At 42.9% G+C, this 20,530-nt stretch overlaps 2 protein-coding genes across 9 annotated transcripts in view; one reads left to right on the top strand and one right to left on the bottom strand.

Moving 5' to 3' along the window:
* Positions 1 to 417: 417 nt before the first annotated feature.
* On the top strand, positions 418 to 18,600 carry NASP (nuclear autoantigenic sperm protein). 4 transcript variants are annotated; one of them, XM_053244305.1, is made up of 15 exons: positions 418 to 443; positions 2,813 to 2,869; positions 3,119 to 3,229; positions 3,988 to 4,068; positions 5,620 to 5,735; positions 8,248 to 9,216; positions 12,218 to 12,288; positions 13,771 to 13,844; positions 13,944 to 14,017; positions 14,543 to 14,731; positions 15,061 to 15,221; positions 16,856 to 16,915; positions 16,999 to 17,070; positions 17,878 to 18,006; positions 18,445 to 18,600. In XM_053244305.1, exons 1-15 carry the CDS (start codon positions 433 to 435, stop codon positions 18,487 to 18,489), a joined length of 2,220 nt encoding a protein of 739 aa, XP_053100280.1. In that variant the 5' UTR covers positions 418 to 432; the 3' UTR covers positions 18,490 to 18,600. The 4 variants fall into 4 exon arrangements, with proteins under 4 accessions (XP_053100280.1, XP_053100283.1, XP_053100281.1 ...); XM_053244306.1 differs by lacking the exon at positions 418 to 443 and adding an exon at positions 493 to 601; XM_053244307.1 differs by lacking the exon at positions 418 to 443 and adding an exon at positions 1,088 to 1,242.
* CCDC17 (coiled-coil domain containing 17) overlaps positions 18,594 to 20,530 on the bottom strand; it is a 67,294-nt gene continuing 65,357 nt past the window's right edge. For all 5 annotated transcript variants that reach the window (XM_053244301.1, XM_053244299.1, XM_053244297.1 and 2 more), the window contains one exon: positions 18,594 to 19,304. In XM_053244301.1, the coding sequence (XP_053100276.1) occupies positions 19,275 to 19,304 (30 nt within the window). In that variant the 3' untranslated portion in view covers positions 18,594 to 19,274. The remainder of the gene's footprint in view (positions 19,305 to 20,530) is intronic.

Below are 20,530 nucleotides of genomic sequence, written 5' to 3'. Positions count from 1 at the left end.
TGTTTGTTTATCCGATAAAAACCTGCATGAAGGAATGTTCCAGTCAGACTAGACGATGCTGGAGAAAGCAGCAAAAAGCTGGGATAGGGCGACAAACCGAACTACTATATGGGATTCTGGGGCATGTAAATAAATTGGGAATCAAAGCCGTTTGTGGTTATTTTGTGAAGCTTCAAAAGTGCCACTAAGTTTATCGGTAAATAGATTTTTAGAGCACATTCTAGTATGCAATATTGCCTACAAACTAGAACAAAACACTCCGGGACTTGAAACTACAATTTCCAGCATGCTATAGAAGAGTGAACTACGTTTCCCGAAATGCCACTCGCACGGCGGAGGAAGTCATTTAGCCTTCCTTGATGGTACTCCTCGGAAGACTACAACCCCCTTCCTCCTTTGGAACCAGCTCTGGCGCGTCAAGAAGTGAGTTCGATGGCCGCAAGGTATTGTGGGAATTGTTGTTCCTTTGCTCTGAGAGCGTGCCTCGCGCCGCTGGGGCGTGTCCTCGAGGGGCTATATAAGCATCTGGAGGGGGCGGTGGGCTGTATTTGTCTGCTGTTGAGAGCCTCTTCGGGGTCGTTTACAGTCGTCACCTTCGAAGGTACGGGTGCTCGAGTTAGGCTTTGTGTCTTTAGGTAGGAAAGAGGCGGGGGGGGACGCTTGCTCGTGTAACCGGAGTGGCGCAGGTAATGCCTTCGCCAGGCACCCGCAGCTCCTTGCCTCTCACTCCGTTTTCTCTTGTGTTTGCTGTTCCAGTAGCAAGCACACGAGCTTGTTACTCCCTGCCCTCGCTCTCTCTGCTTTTAGCTCTTCCTCTTTCCACTCTCCTCTTCTCATTAGCCATCCCTGTCCGGCTCGGTGTCTACTATGTGCTGTCTTTTCGCGGCGTGTGGGAGGAGGCGTTTCTCCGCAAACCGAGACACCACGTGACCTGACTTAGGTTGAGGCCGCCATTTTTTTCGTGCCCATCAAGCCGAGGTGGGGGGTGGGTACCAGAGGAAAGAGCCCTGGTCACGTGGTAACCCGCCGCAGCCTGTTAAAAGCGGGCGTTGAGATTTGGCGCCAAAAGATCTGAAGGGGCGGGGGAGGGGGGGTGAGAAAGCGAGCCTATTGTCTTCTGCGGTCGGCGGCTTTCCTCCTGAGGGAACTTACTTCGCCGTCTCTGTGGCCGCAGGGTGAGAGTAAGGAGTTGCTTTTAGAGGCACCAGCCTCTACTAATGTTTAGGCTGTTCACGGAAACTGGTAAGAACGAGCTGACTAGTTGGTGAATAGAAACTTTATCTCGGTCTTGGACAAGCAGAAAGATACAGAAAACGATAGCAGAACACAACTAAGTGGTTAAATTACTGTGAAAGAGTCATTTATCACTTGACTTGACTGAAGCTAAGAAGAGCACTTGTCTAAATGTATTTTTATCAAGTTATAGGTCCCAAAAAGTCTGGTTTTTGTAGAACCCTTATACGTGCAGAAGTTCCTGCCTCACTGTAGTGGTACTTGGAGTGAAGTGAGGACTAACTTTGGCTTTCTAAAAAATCTGTTCTGGCAGAAGAAACTGAAGTTCAAAGAGCTGTGCTGTTAACCTACTTCCAAGCTAAATTTATTTTTATTATTTATTTATTACTTTCTTATACCATCCCATCCCAAGGCTCTGGGTGGTGCACAACAATTAAAACAAACTGCTTAAAATGGTATAAAAGCAAAATTTAAAAAACAGATCAGAGCCATTTAAAACCAATTAAAAATGCTTAAGAGCAAGATAAAAATGTTGGAAGGCCAGGTCAAAACAAGTTTTTGAAGTATCAAGTAAAGCTTCAAGCCAAGCGGAATGGTAGTTGCCATCTCTTCTAAGATAACTAACGGCATATTGTTAAACAGCACTGTAATGGTAAAGTGTGCTGTCAAGTCGATTTTTATTCCTGGTGCCCATAGAGCCTTGTGGTCTTCTTTGGTAGGAGTGCTGTAATCTGTGGTGCAATAGACAAGTATTTTTCCCTAGTGGTGCAGGTGGGATTAGAGTTCCTGAAGTCACTGGGGAAGTACATAATAGCTGGGCTACAATTTTACCCAATGTAATCCCAAACTGTTTGCAGTATGTATTCTGTCCTTCCTCCAAGGAGCTCAAGTCAGTGTGTACAGTGTTTGCTCCAAACAGAACAGTTCTGTGAGGCAGACATGTTGAGAGAGTGATGGGGCCTGTTAACTAGTGATAGTCATGGTGGAATCTGAACTTGATTTTTTCTAATTCTAGTCACCCTCAACATAAACATAACTGCTGGTATACCTCAAGTGTGGTGGTGTTACACCAATACTGAGATGTTCAGAAGTTTCAGGGTTATCTCAGAAAAATGGATGGTATTCAAAAGTAGAACTGGAAATATATTGTGGTGGTAGGGTCTGCAGTTGACTTGGTGTGTGATGTTTATGTCTGTACAGGAATGTCAAGCACAATGTATTTCAATGGACCATATATCTTCTGGCTCTGTGCATGGCAGATAACATTCCAGAAGCAACCCTGACAGGTTGGCATGTGTGTAGAAAAAACTTTAAAGCTGAAGTTCTTCATTAAGACTCTGACCAGATTACTGCCTTCTGGGTCATGCGTAGACTGGACTGACAACTTTATACAATTCTGTATATAAAGGGGATGCCGGTGGTTAATAGCACCAGCAGGCTATATCGGGAATAATATAAAAATAATGGCTCATGCTCAGGAATACTCTAATGCTTGCTATTCTTAAAAGCATACATTCTGTTTCCTATTGAGTTGAACTAGAAGCACCCTTCCCAGTTGTTCTAACTGTCAGATCTTTAGTTTCAGAATGGCAGAAGAATCTGCTGCTCCCTCCACTTCTGCGGACAAAACCGAAAGGTAAGATGGCAAAATATAGGAATGGTATTTGTGTTTGAAACAGAGTAGTGTAATGCATGAGTTCATGTAACAAAGTCTTCAGGACAGGAGTCACCTGCAATATCAGAAGCTATAGTGATTTGAGATGAATACAAGAACAGTGCTTGAGCACTCATAACAATAAGCAGTTAGTGGTGTAAAGTCTGCTGTTGCCAATTTGGCTTGCTTTCAATTAAACTACAGTAGTTAACCAGCCTGTTTTATTTCCAGTATGGATGCGGATGGAGAAGCCAAGAAATTACTGGGCTTGGGGCAGAAAAACCTGGTAATGGGAGATATTCCAGCTGCTGTTAATGCATTCCAGGAAGCTGCTAGCCTATTGTAAGTAATGGGACGTGATACCGTTCTGTTATGTCTGCATTATCTGAAGTGGGGTGGTGCACTAATCTTAGCCATCAGACTAAGTCTTATATTGTTAGTGTGGTACCTAGTTAAGTAGTTCTGTAAAACTTTGAGATGATCATAACTGCATTCAGGAGATATTTTCACAATTGGATACCATAGCTTTGTTTATATTTTACGTAGGTTAGTTTTGGTTTGTAGTTCAGTCCATTCTCTTTTGCATCTTGGGGATGTTAACATGGTAAAGGGGGAAGTGTTCTCTTAACAGGGATTCCCAGATATTGTTGACTACAACTCCCAGAATCCTCAGCTGCTGTGTCTTTTGCTAGAGGATTATGGGAGTTGTAGTCAACATCAACTGGAAATCCTGTTAGAGGGAACACTGGTGAACAGAACTTAATAAACACTGTACTGGATTTTTATATTTGGCCTGAAACTTGACAGAAGGGTGGATTATCAGTGAATTGTGCCATTTGCTTCTTTCCCATATAAGCTTACATGCAGTCAGTTGGAGTAGTTTCAGAGTATGCTTGGTATGCTTTCTGATACTCTGCTCTGCATGGCAGTGTGCTTCAATATACAAGCTATCAGTGCTAGTCCTGAATTTTCAGGAGGCTGTAGTGATATGTGAAAGCAGAAGTGAATAATGAACTTTCTTGCCCTGTGAAACTATTAGCATTGGATCAGCTGTAACCGCCCTACTTCAAGTATTAATCTGTAATGGCTTTTCTTTTTAGGGGTAAGACGTATGGTGAAACAGCAAATGAATGTGCAGAAGCTTTCTTCTTCTATGGGAAAGCTCTCTTGGAGCTCGCAAGGTAAGCTAGTGTGTCCTGCTGCTGGACCACTGAACAGTGTGCTTCTGCATTCTTGTTAGCTTTCAGTTTCTCTAGATGTAGTCAGGGAATCGAGCAATGAGTGTACTGATCAGACTTCCTAGTCAGCTTTCTGCTCAAACAGTGGCCAGCAAAATGACTCTTAAAACTGAAGCAAGATGATAGTAGCAACCATTATGGTCCCCAACACTTGCTATTCCATTGAATGTAGCTCTTCTGTAGGTATTGGTAGTTTACATCTTCATGATTTTTAAAGCCATGTAATTTAGCAGTATCACCAAGTAGGGATGTGGATGAAACCGGTTTGAAGGTGGTGGTGGGGAATAACTAAAGGACTGGGGAGAGTGCTCCCACCCGGCTGTTTTTCCCCTGTCACCACTGTCATTAAAAACAGTCCCATGAGGCGGCAGCGTACCTCCTTGCCACCTCAGTACGTCATGGACTGGAAATGTCTGCTGCATGGTGAACATGCTCCACGACGTACTGGGGCGGCATGGAGGTGTGCTGCTGCCCCATGGGATGGATTTTAATGACAGCACCAGGGTGGGGTGAGGTAAAAGCACCCTCCCCAGTCCTTAAAGTTATCCCCCGCCCACCTTCGAACCGGCAATCACTGGTTCTGTGCACATTCTGATAGCAAATTTCATAAGATGACTTGTGAGGTACTCTTGTTTGTCCTTAACCTACTGATCAATTACACTGGATGGCCCAGTGTAACAGAACTGTAACAGTAAACTTTGGTTTACTGCTCACAGTTGTGTGTGCCATTGTTTCAGCTGTCGTTGCTGAAATCCCAGATTCTTCTGTTCTTCCTTGGGTTGAACATATAGTTGTCTTTTTATATATATTCCAACCGATTGTGGAAAGGGTAGATCAGAACATATAGTGTTTAAATTTGGAGGGGCTGTAGTTTAGTGGTAGATCACATGGTTTTCATGCAGGGAGTCCCAAATCCAATCCCCTGGCACCTCCAGGTAGGACAAGGAAAGACCCTATCTGAAACCTTGGAGAGGTACTGCCAGTTGATGTGGATAATACTGTAATAGATGATGGAATGGTCTGACTTGGGGTGGTGGGGGGAGTGTCTGGTAGTGCAATCACATAGGAACATAATACAAAACAGCAAACTGAAATTCAGTGAGCTTTCTACTGTGCCTTGAATGTTTTCTGAGTAGTCCTAGCCAATTCAGACTTCATAATGCAGGGCATTAGGATTCTTGTCCCAGTGTACATTTTTTGCAGTCCTACTCACCAACCATCCTGTTGATTCAATCCATTCATGGTGCCTTTTTGGAGGAGTTAAATTTGAATTTGCCACTCAAAGTTTTATTTGCAAGCATGTCTTATTAACTACCTTCTAAACTCCTAATAGAGGATATTTTTAAAATAAGTTGTCAAACTTCAGTTAATGACCCATAAAATTATCTTGTTAGTGTTGTAATGCTATAGTAGCAGTTTTGAGTCTCTTTGGCTAAAGGCATCCAGTTTACTAGTGCTTATGCATTGAGTGCTTGTTGTACTTTTCTTTTCTAGAGTGGAAAATGGAGTGCTGGGAAATGCCTTGGAAGGCGTTCAGGTGGAAGAGGAGGAAGAAAAGGCAGAAGAAAAGGCAGAAGATGCAATGGTAGAAAGTGCTGATAATATAGATGGTATGTAGAGCTGTTTTAACACACTGTAGAGATGCCAAGCTGTGTTGGTTCAAAGTGAATACTGGGTTTGGATTCTTTTGCCCTGGGTGAATTGGATCTCTTAAACCACAACTAAAAAGTGACCTAGTAAAAATCTTTATTGTAAAATTGACCCAAAGCCTATTTTGCAAATGCAGACATTGACTGTGATAAGGCAGATATTTGGTGCTCCTATAAACCTGCTGACTTGAGATTTGATTAAACACAGCCACCTGGTTTTCACTATGTGGGTCTAGCTTTGTTTCTGAGGTAAAGGCAATGGTTCACATACTGCATAACTCTGAAGGTAAGAGATCCAATCCTTACTGTGGCATGCCTCTAACACATTCCTGTGCTGCTTGTGGAGGATGTGTGTTCTGCTCCTTTGGAGCATTGTGTGATTACATGGTACAGCACCTCTCCCTTTATTCCTAATGGGAGTAGTTTCTAACTGCAATCACAAAACACCTCACCTTCACATGCAACACGGGCATGTGTGTTGAAGCTGCACGGCAATGAGTATTGGATCTCACTGTCTGCATTGCACTGCTGTGTGTGAGCCATTAATTCAAGCACGTAATCTGTTTAACCCTTGGTCAATAGCAACTCTTAGTATATCATTCTGATTTGGGGATCAACTACACCCTATGAAAGCCATAAAAATAAACCTGGGTGTTAGATTAAGCATGACACCACTTCAGATCAAACATGAAATGTTTGAGAACTTTTCTTTTTAGTCAAACGTAGTTCCAAAAAGGTCACTGGGGTCAATAATCCCCAAGGTGTAAAGTGCATAACTCCTACAAGAACAATATGAAGGGTCTGACTCCATAGTGTTCAAACATACAATACATTGTGTCACTTACTTACATAATGTTACAGAAGTATAACAGTGCAATAATCGGAGTTGCAAATTTCTTGTAACAAAAACCATTTGGGAGGACTTGCAACCATAGCACATGCTACAGTTTCTTTTGTGGAATACTGCTTGGCTGTTTTGCTCCCCTTTTTGCTAGATGGAATCAGCAAGATAGCTTTCTAGGCTGGGCAGCATCCAGACTGTTGTGGCTAAGGAATGGGACAAGTCGTTCATTACTAATGTTTCATCAGTTTCAGTGATGCTTCGTCTTGACTGATTAATCGAACATTGCCCTGATTGCTATTCAGAAGCAACCAACCATAGTTGGCCAACTAACCTTTAATGTGACTTGCAAGGATATTTCTTGGTTCTACCAAAAAATGCATGGGACTTAAAGGGTTAAGATGAACACTTTCCCACCACTGATTAGCTCAATCTGCATTTGTGTTGCTCTGAGATGCCAGAAGATGGCTCTTAACATTTTGCAAAGGTCTCTATGAGCAGAAAGAAAGTCATCCAAACATCTCTGAGAGGTGTTCTGGTTGCGGTCTTGGGTTGCTTGCAAACACATACAGATGTTAGGGTCGAAATTACTCTTGAAAGCAAAACATTTTGCAAACAGTATAAAGGTAGCAATTGTTTTGCTGAGTCAGAGTTTCTAACTAAAAGTTTAAATCAGATTTGTGACGGGTTTTTTGTAAACCTATGGGGCACTAGTGCCCTTGATACAACTTGTAGTGATTGCTGGAAAAATGAGAAGCTTAATATGGACAAATTATGTATTCACTCTGATTTTTCTCATAAATAGAATGGATTCTGGTCTAAGTATTCAGAAGAAACAAGTAAAAAACTGAAAGAGCATATTATGGAATCACTTTGACTCCTAGCACATGGTTTTTCAGTTTGCTTTGTCATTCAAATATGGGTAGAATTCATGGTTGCAAGGCTCAACACTTTTTCTTGGGTTGGGGGCTGTAACACCTTATGGCAATAGCATAGCTGAGGAATACATGGAAAAGACTAGTATAAAGGTGTTAATGATCTTCATCACTGTTGAGGTATACTTACCCCAACTATTGACTAAGGGTTAAAAACTGTTTGCTGCCTGCCCTCGGACCTTGAATTAATGGAACAAGAGAAGCCTTTTATCCATGAAATGACTAGAAACTGCTTGCATCACAATCTAGTAGCACTGTAACCTAGATGTTTATGGTGCAGTGGCATCTAATCTAACCTAGCTTTCTAAGATCTGATGCTTTGTAGATTGTGTTGTAACAGTAGGCCAAATTGGCTTAAAGGAGTGGATAGCTTATCTCTTCCAAACTCTTCATTCTCCCATACCCTTAATCTGTAGTAGCTTCCTATGCAATATTTCATCTGAACAAAGCTTGGCATCTCTTGCTTGGCCCTGACTCTTGCTAGCATAAAACTCATTGCTTAAGCACAACCTCTTGCAAAGCCCTAAGTGTTGAAGAGAGGCACTTAATTGCAGGTTAGATGTCCAAAAGTATTTTATTCAAGAGTACTTTAGCTTGGCTACAAGACACCAGTGGGACAGGGTGGGATGTGAAGATCATGAATGCTTATCACTAAATTCGAAGATTTGTTTGTGCTTGATCTTCCTTAATCATATAGAAGAAGCAAGGGAGGAATTAAGAGAGCAGGTATACAATGCCATGGGGGAAAAGAATGAGTCCAGAAAAACTGCTGAAGAATCTCTGGTACAGATTGAAGCTGAGACACAGCTGAAAAACAAGGATATGGAAATGGAAGAAGTTAAGGAAGAAAAAGTAAAACAAACTATGGATATAGAACACACAACTCTTAAAGAGAGAAAGGAAGAAGGGGAAAAAACAGAAAAGCAAGATAATGCACAAAAGCAGGTAGAGATGACTGTAAAAGAAAAAGAGGTTGAACTATCTCCTGAGATAGCCTTAGAGGTCAGTGATGCTGTGAAAGAGAAGGTTGCTGTAGAAGATTCAACTGGGGGAAAGTCGGTGGTGGAAGAGGCTGGAGAAGATACTACTGAAAAAAAAGATGTGACAGCAGAAGAGGCAGCTGGAGAAGAAAAGCCAGTGACAACAGAAACAGCTGGGGAAGATGCTACTGTAAAGAAAAAGCCAGTGACTGTAGAAGAGGCAGATGGGGAAGAAAAGCCTGTTGAGATAGGAGCTCTGGAGAAGATGGAAGAAGAGGCAGAAAAGCTTGTAGCTTTGGCTACTAAACAGGTAGAAATTAATCCAATAGTAGAGGAGCCAGTAAAAGTTTCAGGTGAGGCAGTAGAAGAAAAGGAATTGGTGGCAGCTGTTAAGAAAGTTGAAGGCAAGGTAGAGACAGCAATAGAGAATGCAGAAAGGCAGCCAGCCAGAGCTATTGATGGAAAGATAGAGAAAATGGAGACGACAGAACAGGTGGACATGGACTCGAAAGAAAAGGAAGAGTTAGAAGAGCCCTTGGTTTCAACAGAAGCATCATCCGCAAGTAAGAGTATGCCTGCTGAGGGTACAGAGCCATCACATAAAATACAAACTGAAGAAAAAGTTGAAGTTGCTGCTAAGGTAGAAAAGGAGGAAGAAAAGGATGACCAAATGGGAGAGGGCGAAGGTAACAGGGACAGAAGATACTTGTGCGTGGAGTACTTTAGAAAGCTAACCCTTAGTAAAAACCAATCCATTCAGAATTTTCTCTCTGTCTTAAATAAAGGAAAGGGATCACTGAGGGGTTAGTTTTGGAGCTGCAAGGAATAGCAATAGCAAGGAATAGTCTGTTTTCCAGCTAAAGCTTAATTATCACGCTGTGCAAAACTATTGGCTATCTTTGCGGGTTATTGCAAGGTTGATCAGTAAACCTAGAAAGTCATGACTGATAGAGAATACTGAATGGATGTTCACTGCATGTTCTGGTGTTGGCACAAGATTAACTTTTAACCATTTAAGGCATAGTTTCTGTTCTCGCATGATACTTGGAAAGCAGGGTTCACTGAAAGCTATTATCCCTAGAAGAGAAAATGGCTTTGGGATCTGTATTAAACTGACCTTTAAATCTCGCTTGCTTTTAGAAGCTAATGTAGGTTACACAAACTTCATAGCTTTTTTGGTCCTGTGGGGCTCTCACTTCAGCATTCAATCTCATAATTTAAGCTTGTATTGACAAATGATATTCTAAGCCAGGAAGAATTCTAAGATATTCTAGGTCAGTTCTTTAACAAAGTGTATCCCTTATATCTCAAAGCTTCAGCTTAGGTGCCCCATATAAACAGCCAAGTATTGTGACCCCCAGAAGTAAATCTTGCCAAAGTTGGTGGGAGATAAAATACAAGCTAAGTAGATGGGGGGGTGGGGGGGTTGTGTGCTAATTATGCTGTGGCTTCCTTCTTCTTCATGGCTAGTGCTCAACAGCATACCCTGATCTGACCCTGCCTTTCCCCCTTCCTCTCCACATGACTGGTCGGCTAGCTGCTCAGGCCACCTCTTCCTTGGCCTGACCATCAGCCTCAGCAGCAAGAGCAATGCCAAACCTGAGCATCATCCAGAATTTAACTTGTTGCCAAGCCTATCAGCTTGAGGGAGGGGTGGCCTGAGAGCACATCCAACCTGTCATGTGGAGGGGAGGGAGGCCGGCCACCTAGCACTCCTCTCCATGTCCAGGAGAAGAAGCAAATGGTGTAGCAAGGAAGTGAGTTATAGGCAGGAGGAGTTCTATGTACTCCCAACAGGCTTAAAAGTTTCTCCCTCTTATTATCTTTCATCTCTGCGGAATGAATTTTGTTCTGGGTGGCTGTATGTATGTATGCATTCATTCGATTTCTATACCACCCTTACAAAAATGGCTCAGGGTGGTTTACACAGAGAAATAAATAAGATAGTTCCCTGTCCCCAAAGGGCTCACAATGTAAAAAGAAACATAAGATAGACACCAGCAACAGTCACTGGAGGGTGGGTAGGGCCAGTTATTCTCCCCCTGCTAAATAAAGAGAACCACTGTTCTGGATGTATAAATGCGTATTCCTATGGAAACTGACCAATACTGAGTACTAGCCCAAATAAATTTGACCAACAAAATAGTTCAAGTGGACTGTTCTACAGTTTCAGGGAGAAGATACCCTTTATGGCAAGCATCCAATTCATGCTACCAACTATGACCCTGAGACACTATATTTAGCAACCTGCATACCTAGAAGAAAGACCATAGCCATGACCAAGACACTTGCTAAACCAGATAGCTATTCAGTAGCCAAGATTGGCAGGCAGATATTTCTGTTAAATTGGAACTACTGAACAGCAAACTAGATCTATTGCTTATAATATAAATAATGTTGCTTATTTATAAATGCCTATATAGTACAACATAGCCAAGAAGGCATTAAAAGGTCAAACCATATTAAAATACTTTCAATTTTCTGATGATCCCCATGCAAAGTAGTTTAACTGTAACAATAAGTAGAAGAGAAATAGAAGTGATTTCACATTGAGGGTGGGCCCCTTTGGGAAATCCAAGATACTGGAGGGAAAGCGTGTGTGTGGATCTCCCAACATCAACAATTATAGTGATCAAAACTTCTGTATTAACCATGGAAGGTGCAGAAGAACATTGTGTCCCAGAATCCTTTCCGGTCATAATCCCATATCATATGTTGTAAGATAAGCAAAATTTGGACTAGGTGAGCTTCCCCAGGAGGGCATTCTGCCGCGTGGGTGCAGTGACAAAAACTCCTTGTCATATGTGCCCATTGGTCTCCAGTGTTGAAAGTATGTGGGTAGGTTCATATGGGATGAAGCAGTCCTCAAGATATCTTGGCCCCAGGCCATTTAAGGCTCTAAAGGTAAGAACCAGCACCTTCAAAGGCAGCAGTCCCTCCTGGGGTACATTGCAGTAGTCCAATCTAAATGCTACTAAGACATGGGGTTGGGTCTGCAGAGGAGTTCAACTGGCACATCAGCTGAAGCTGGTGAAAAGCCCTTCCGGCCACAGCTGTCACCTGAGCATCCAGGAATATACCTGGATCAGGTTTTGCTCCCATCCAGTCACTGATGTCAAACATAAATCCAAAAACCTCTGCAGCATTCCTCGATTCTGAAGAAAGAATTTGGCATCAACATACTGGTGATACCTTAGCCCAAATATTAGGGCTAAGCAGCTTCATGTAAATCCCATGTTTTTGTTTTCAAATGCCAGTGTTGGATTAGTGCCAAGTTCACAGATTTTATGCATACATGCAGCCATGTCTGAAGTCTCTTAAGTTAGAGAAATCTGCCATTTGTCTGTGGGAAGGGGCTTAGAACCTGCATAGGTGTAAAAAAGGCCCAGAATTCAGATGTTTGAGGAAACTGCAGTAAAGTGGCCTAGTAAGCCTTCAGTGAAGAGTGCAGATTTTGTACTAGTATTTTGTACCTAAATAACCTGAACTGAATCTATCTACAGAGCAGTATGATGTTATTTTTTTATCTTGTTTATATGTTAAATGTACATATTGTTCTACTTGGCACAGTCCTATATTCTTGCAGATTACACAACAGTGTGACTAATGGTAGAACTGCACAAATGAATTGACTTGAGAACAAAGTAAAATGGATATGTGCAAATTAATGAGAAACTCTTCTTATAGAGACAGAAGGATCAGAAGATGATGACAAAGCTGGAGAGGATAGAGAAAATGACTCTGCTGTTGAAGAGAAGGTGAGAGCAATGGATACCTGCCTCTTAGAAAAGCTGATTGAAGCATTCTGTCAAACAAGGAATGTTGTCTCAATTTTAAAAATCCAGTTTTGAATGCTTTGTAGAGCATAGCAAGTACTGGAAACAGCCACCTTGAGGGAGTTTAGATCCTTCTGAAGATATTTGAGTTTACTTCTCTGCTGAAAGGCATCTGTCATAAAGGCAGTATCAGTAGCCTTGTATGTAACACAAATTGAATACAGTACCTTTGCAAGAAACCTTGAGTGGGGCTTTTAAGAACGGAAAGGTGAGGTAATAAGTACTAGGTATGCTCTCCCTCAAGTAGTGCATCCAAATCCTAAAGGTTTAATCATGGCTTGCTGATAAAGTTCTGCTGCATGTGGTGTTGGAGCTGGTCTTGAGTATTAAATGATCCTGGATTTTGGTTTCTAGAAATACTTTTTTCCCCATGTAGAGAGGATAGGAATTGATGATTTCTGTGGTTAGAACTGTGAGGGAATATGCTCTTGTAACTAGCATAACTTCATTCTGTATGCATGGTAGTTGGCACAGGAGGAGAAATGTGTTCAGACAAGGGGTTAATTTAGGGCTTCCCTAATCATGGCTCAGCTCAGTCAAACCCCTACATATAATAACTATTTCTAATTTACCAACATTGCAGCTTCTCCGCTAAGGAGCCTTAAGAGTTTGAACATCCACATGTTTCAATGGGAAATTCATTCTTGTTGTTCTCCTATGATCAGGGACTTGGTAGTGTTCTCTGCTCCATCCACTGGGAGGCAGGTTATTTTGAAGAACTCTTTAGGATATGGGCCAGGAGCCACCTCACACTAGTGCCAGTCTTCTCTCCCCCTCCCCCCTGCAAATGGGCAAAGGCTTGTAGTCTGGTCAGAGATGCCACTTGCAGCTGGCTTGTTACTCCCTGTTCTGCTTGATGAGGAAAAAAGATTGAGTTCAGCCTGTATCAAGGGCAGATCAGTAACCATAAATTCAACCCTTTATGATGGGGATAGCTTTCTACAGTTGTGGCAGGATTCAAAAATTGGCAAGCTTTTATAGTGGGGCTGCTGTCTTCCAAATCTCCATGAGGCATGCACTGAAAAAAATGAGGAACATCCTCCAGTTATCATCCTCAGTGTTGAGCAAAAGGGTTGAAACACAGGATGCCTCTGGGCAAACCACCAAGATTCAAAAAAGATAGGGAAATAACTTATGCCATGCACACACCAGTGTGGAGAGTGAACTGTGCATAGCACAAGGCGGGTGGAATGCTTAGACTAGAACTGGGGGAAACTTCATTGAAATCTTTAATCAGCCAATCTCCTACCTTTGTCTAACCTTCCTACCTACTTTCTAAGAGAAAAATCACTTTCCAGCAAATAATTTTAATTCTAACATTAGTGTTTTCTGCTTCACCTGGGATTAACCTTGTTTTTCTGTGGCCTCTAGTTTGACTCTTCTTTTCTTAATAACTTGTTTCAGGAGAGTGAAGATGATGTTGGAAACCTAGAGTTGGCCTGGGATATGCTGGAGTTGGCAAAAGTAATATATAAGAGGTATGGATTGGAGTCGGAGTACATTTTAACAAACATATCCATATCTAACAGAGGCTTGGGGGTTACGGCAAACTTGCTAACTCTGCCTTCTTGATCTAGACAGGACACAAAAGAAGCTCAGCTCCATGCTGCTCAGGCTCACCTAAAACTAGGAGAAGTTAGCATCGAATCTGGTAACTACTTTAAAGTTGTGCAAGTATGCAGAGATCTGCATATAGTTTGCAGAGAATATTGCACTATTTTGCATGTCTACTGTATATCATATAAACTCTTCAGGCCACATTTTAATTACTTCATCTTCACATTATACTGTTTTGATGGCTACTTAAACTTGAATGCTAAAACATTTTAATATCTTTAGACATTACTATGCCATGGCACAATATGTCCAGTACATGTACTCTCCATCCAGAATGTGATTTGTATGTTATATAAATTAGCCATATTTCCATAGAAAAATATCTGCTTTCAGAGTTTGTATAACCAGAGAATGAACTAGAGCGGTGGTGTTAAACTTCAGCCCTCAAGCTGTTTTTGTACTACAGCTCCTATCATTCCCAGTCACAAAGGCCAGTAGCCAGAGATGGTGGGAGTTGTAGGCCAACTTCTGCAGGAGGGCTATAGTTTACCCCTGGACTAGAGGAATAACTTCTAGGTATGTTTTGGAATAAACATGGTTTTTTTGGTGTGTTGTACAGAAAACTACACTCAAGCTATAGAAGAGTTTCATTCTTGCCTGACATTGCAGCAGAAGTATTTAGAGGCTCATGACCGTCTGCTTGCCGAGAGTTACTATCATCTGGGTTTAGCCTATCACTACAACAGTCAGTTTGATGAAGCTGTGCTGTACTACAGTAAATCAGTTGAAGTAATTGATAAAAGAATGGGTAAGTGAAGATGCTACTGCCTTAAATCTGCATTGTCGGGTAGATAACAAATCTCCACTATTGGAGCTTGGCGTGCATATTTTGTAAAGGCACCCAAACATGTAGTAGTCGAAATTAAGATGATGACTTTACACAATTGTTGCAGGAATTCAGACTAAAAAGTCTTAACTAGTTAAATAGAGACTAGCTATTCTGCAGTAACTTGTAAGAATTATTGTTGAGCCTTGAATTCACTTCTAACAAATATTGTACAAACTGATCCAGAGGCCAGAATAGACTCTGTTGCTTAAATCATTCTAATGGCTTCTAACGTTTTCTTCCCTTTTTAGTAATGTTGAATGAGCGGTTAAAAGCAGATGGATCAATTGAGGACGAGTCAGAATATGTAGAACTTGAGGAACTTCTTCCTGAAATTCAAGAAAAGATCGAAGATTCAAAGGAGTCTCAAAAGAATGCAAGAGCAGCTGGACTGGCTTTGAAAGCAACTCTGGTAGGTTCTAGCTTGTGTTTCTGATGAACTTGTGGTGCTGGCAAGAACTAAGAGCAAACATATGGCCCTTAAACAGGATTGCAGAAATGTCTAGGTAGAGCAAAGGGAGATTGGGGGAAGAAGATTGATACCATTGATGCTTGCTTTGCTCCATGTCTTTAACTAGAAATGGCTAGGCACTCCTAAAGGTCTGAATTCAGAGGGATAACTACTCCAAAATCCTAATTGTTTGACATCTGATCTGTGGTGATTAGTGACTAATGGCAGGCTTTGGCAAGACCACAGGTGGCAATTTCTAAATGACTTGACCCATAATGGAAATTTGATTATAGATCTCCTGATTAAAGTATTGGAGACCCATGATTGATTTTTATTCAGATACTAGCTGAGCTGGGCACAGAGCATCTCTGCTGCCATCACCCACTGCTGCTGCCTTTTTCTCCTCAGGCAAGCTGGCCTGCCAACTCCCGGCTAGGAGTGTGCATGGTTCGGTCCAGGGGGCATTAAAAATGCCTCCAAACCGGTCCAGAATTCTGGCGGTTCGGAGGAGTGGGGAGTGTCACTTTAAGGGGGGGTGGTAGTACTTACACACACACACACCCGCTGCTCTTTCCCCTCCGGCGCTGTTACTTTTTAAAACGTTCTTGGGGTGGCAGAGTTCCTCCTTGCCACGCCTGCCCCCGTCGTTGTCCTCGTAAGCCTTTAACAAGGAAGAGCTGTCGGCGTGCATGCGCCCTTTGCGGAGTGCGCTTGTCTCCGCCGCTGGCGCGCGCTGCATACATCATGCAGCGCGGGCGCATGTGCGCCGACAGCTCTTCCTTGTTAAAGGCTTACGAGGACAAGGAAGAGCTGTCGGCGCGCATGCGCCCGCGCTGCATGATGTATGCAGCGCGCGCCAGTGGCGGAGACAAGCGCACTCCGCAAAGGGCGCATGCACGCCGACAGCTCTTCCTTGTTAAAGGCTTACGAGGACAACAACGGGGGCAGGCGTGGCAAGGAGGAACTCTGCCACCCCAAGAACGTTTTAAACTAACAGTGGCGGGGGGGGGTAAGTACTACCACCCCCCTTAAAGTGACACTACCCCCAGTGCCGGACCACGCTTCTGTGGTTCCGTGCACATCACTACTCCCAGCAGCAGTAGCTGCCTCCCGCTGGCTGGCCCGTTGCCGCCATCCCTATTTTCTCCCCATCGCTATCCTATTTGCAGCTGCTTGCAAACTCTTGCAAGAGCTGCCACACATGGGAGTAGCAACGGGTACGGGTAGAAGAATAAAATATATAGATGAGCATCTTCAGCTAGGTGCAAAAAAATAGACATTGCAGCCTAGCATCCTACAAAGCAAAATGTATAATTCACTGTTAAAATGGCTTTACTTAAGCTGTCTATAGTATAAAATGAAGATGCCTTGATATCTTAAGCAAATGTCATCTTGGAGACCCTAAGTCAGGGGTGGGGAACCTTGGCACTCCAGCTGTTGTTGAACTACAACTCCCATCATCCCCAGCCACAATTGTGGCTGGGGATGATGGGAGTTGTAGTTCAACAGCTGGAGTGCCAAGGTTCCCCACCCCTGCAAAGTGGTTCTGGGGTTAGAGGACTTCTAAATTGATGGATGGATCTCTTTGTTACCAGGTTGGTGGAGGATCATCTTCTAGCTTTTCACAGGGGACTGAAAGCAGTTTGGCTTCAACAGTAAGTGACACTAACCTAAAAGCAAGCAGTTTAATGCTTCTGTAGTGTGGTATCTGATAGCTGCTTTCTCTCTATTGTAATAGATGCCAGTTGGACAAACAGCTGATGGAGCATCTAAGTGTATTACAGACATCTCCCATCTTGTTAGAAAAAAGGTGTGTGTCAAATTAATTAATGGTAGTAATCACTGGCTTGCAATATATTGTCCCTTGACAAACTTCTAGTCTACAAATTCTAGAAATACTGCATAAGATCCTTTCCACTGGGAGCCAATCAGTCTGGGAACCATCCAGCTTGCTTGATGGCTTTTGGTGGTTTTTGTGCTCAATTGACCCACTCTGGTTTTAATTTCGAGGCTTAATTGTGTGGGTCCTGCAGGCACATAGAACTTGGCTGTGTTAAGGATCTGCAACACTTCCTGGGGGTTGAAGTTGAGTGCAGAGGAAGCATAGAAACTTAACTTCACAGCCAAACCAGGCTGAGCTGTGTTCCCATATTTCAAGTGGAAATGGAGAATTCATTAAACTAGCAAAGCCAGGCTGAAATGAGCCATGTGTATACTTCACAACTGCATTTGTATCTTGGTATTACTATAATGAACACTGCTGAGCAATACAGCTACTATCCTTAAACAAACCTCTCCTACTATCCCAACATTGACACATTGATCTATTTTGTAGACTAATTCTGCCCAGTAATTGATTCTAATCCTAGCCAACATCTAAACTTTTGATAGTAGGTGGTTGTAACTTGGAGCTAGATGGTATTGTCAGACTGAAGCAGACATCTGTCAAACAGCCAGAGATCCAAACAAAAGCAGCATACACTGACCTGGAACAGACTGAAGCAGACATCATAGTAGGCAGCTGCTAGTTGATAGCCCATGCACAGTGACACCTAGATGTGTTTTGTTTAAGATTTTAAAGTTCTACTTGGTGAAGAGTAAACAATTTTGTCTTCAGAGGAAACCAGAGGAAGAGACTCAACAGGGAGACAATGAAGCTAAGAAATCTAAACCAGAACCGGCTGTCAATGGAGGTGGTGATGCTGCCCCCAGTGGAAATGAGATTGCAGAGAAAATGGAAGAGGAGGTGGGCAGTTGAATCAGGAGTCTGTATATACTTTCCCTTTCCTGCCAGTCTTTAATTGCCTGCTGGTCTTCTCTCCCAGATTTCTCAAAGCTGGGCATTTGCCCATGTCAGAATGCATGCTGGAGTCTACATGTGACTTTGGTTGGAAGTCTTAGCTGCTAGACTAGTTCCTGCATACCTGCAGATATAGCAGCACCCATCATAATGATACCTCAAAATCACTTGCCTTGTTGAAGTACTATTGTGCAGGAGTCCTAATCCTGCAGAATGTGTCTCAAATGTTCAAGATATTAAGGAAGACTATATATTGGTCAAGGGCTTCTGTTAATACATAGCATGCTGTTAATGCATTAAGGGTGCCAAATTTAGAGGAGTTGCATGAATTATTAACCTGAACAAAAAGAATGCATATGGTAAACTACGCTTTTTTCTTTTCAGACAGAGGAAAGGCCACAAGTTGAAACAGTTCAAACTGCTGTATGATAGATCTTTAATATTGGACACTCCCTCCCAAGGACAATGGGTTTTGTATATAATGTATTTTTTCACTTTTGGCAACTTTTTTATTCAATAAAGATTGTACTCAAACATCAACAGTGCCTTATTGCTTAAACCTGCATCATCAAGCCTTGTATCCAGTTCTGTTGACTTGGTGCCAGTAAAAAAATGCTGTTCCAAGGCTTGCCACCAGGGCAGCAAAATTCATAAGGCAGTACTTATGGGACAGTTGTGGCCTAGATAAGTCTGGTAGACCAGGTGTATAATTGTTAAACTACAAGGAGCAGATTGGGGGTTTCTTTTTGGGCTTTTGAAAGATTCTAGGGCCGGTTTGGACAGCCTGTTAAAACCTGTGAAAGGAACATTGGAATACAGCTCCCCCATCTGCCTTAATATGCAGTTGCCTAATTGCTCAAAGGCTGTTCAAAAACCCCTGCTCCAGCAACTAGATGTTGCATGGGGGCACACACTGTGACAAAAAATGGCTCTGAAACAATGTTGTATTTATCCAATTACTAACAATATTAATGGCTGAGATTTAAGGCAAGCAAGAAGATGGGAAGAATAAACTATGAAGTAAAAGCACTTGTAGCTTCTAGCAAATGTTTAAGGGGTAGAGCATAGGCACACATTGAAACAAGACTGCAATATCTGTTGGACATAGCTGGATTCTTGATGACCTAGGATGCAAGGTGCTCACAGTAAAGCATGTGAGTGTAGTTTCTTGCTGGTTCTTTTGATATATGACTGAAATGCCTTGCAGCTCTCCTTTAAATATGTTCCAAAGCAAACAGCCTTGTCTGAAAAAGAGTAAACATGCAACTTTAGGCTGGCACTCTCCCTCCAGTGGAAGAGTGTATCCATAGGTCAGGTTACTCCTGCCTGATCCTGAGACACAGGGCAAATAGGTAAGCAGCTCAGATAACATATGTAGGAGGGGCATACCCACTGCCTTCCAGGTTCCACCAGATCACTGGGCTTCCCTTTTGGATGAGTCTGCCTCTTCCATATGCTGTGAGTTGTGCAAACTTCAGGTAGGCTCTTGAGTACCAGCTGAAGAATTGGCAGGGCTTTTAAGGTGCAGCCATGGTCTCCCAAATGAAGAGGACCCTACTTACCTTTTCAGCAGTAGTGGCTACAGCCATAATCCCCCTGATGGTGCGGAACTGCATGTATGCAGCAGGCTATGATGGGGTTCAGGCAGTCTCAATTGGCCCTGGAGGAGAGCCATAAGGTTCCCAAGAGCCAGCATACATCAGATGTGGTGTCTTAGCAGACGGCACTGGCCACAGGGTTCAAGGAGTTCAGTGCTGGTGTGGGTGGAGGATCCATTCAGCTTCACCCCCCAAGTTCTGGGGAGGACAAGACCTTTTTGGAACCATTTATTGGTCAAATCCCTACCTAACAAATACCTCAGGGGGTAGTGGTGCAAGAGATGAAAAAAGGCTGCTTCGATCACTACCTGTCCCCTCACCACAGGATGTGTAGCCCTTTGACAAGGCCATTTAATTTGGATGTGAGGAGTTCATCTTTACGGGAGTCAGTTGCCCCAAGGTAGACACTCCAGTCTCATTCCCAAAAGGGTTCTGAACAAGGCTCCTCAATCCATTAAATAGGCTCAGACCTCCAAAAGGGATATCCACTCTATCAGATCAGTCATACCTAACTCCCCCAGATGACCTAATGGCAATGTCCTCACTGCCGGACCTGGAGGAGATTCCTTTATCAGGGTCCCATTCTCCACCCGGACCCAGGTTGGTTGAGTCTTAAAGCAGGGCAATTGAGTGGGAGACACAAGCAAAAAAGTACTCCGAGAAGGTGTTAAATAGCTTGATGGCTTCAAGGAGAGGCTCTACTAAGCAGTTGTACCAAGCTACTTGGGGGCCTTCCAACTAGCTGGTGCAGGGCAGAGGGAGTGGTCCCATCCTTGGCATCTATTATCTCCATTCTTGTCTCCTTAGAGTGGTCTGGACAAAGGATGAGACCTAACACCTTGAAGGGACAAGTGGCAGCTCTTTCATCAGTC

Source organism: Hemicordylus capensis, chromosome 4, assembly GCF_027244095.1.
Source record: "Hemicordylus capensis ecotype Gifberg chromosome 4, rHemCap1.1.pri, whole genome shotgun sequence".
Taxonomy (NCBI): domain Eukaryota; kingdom Metazoa; phylum Chordata; class Lepidosauria; order Squamata; family Cordylidae; genus Hemicordylus; species Hemicordylus capensis.
The sequence above is the reverse complement of the archived record's forward strand: the minus strand, read 5'-3'. Positions and strand labels throughout refer to the sequence as shown.

Bases quoted from the DNA above. Each gene is read 5' to 3' on its own strand.
- NASP (XM_053244305.1), top strand. The intron at 5,736-8,247 runs GTATGTAGAGCT...TTAATCATATAG, and splicing joins AAGTGCTGATAATATAGATG to AAGAAGCAAGGGAGGAATTA. The intron at 15,222-16,855 runs GTAGGTTCTAGC...CTTTGTTACCAG, and splicing joins TGGCTTTGAAAGCAACTCTG to GTTGGTGGAGGATCATCTTC.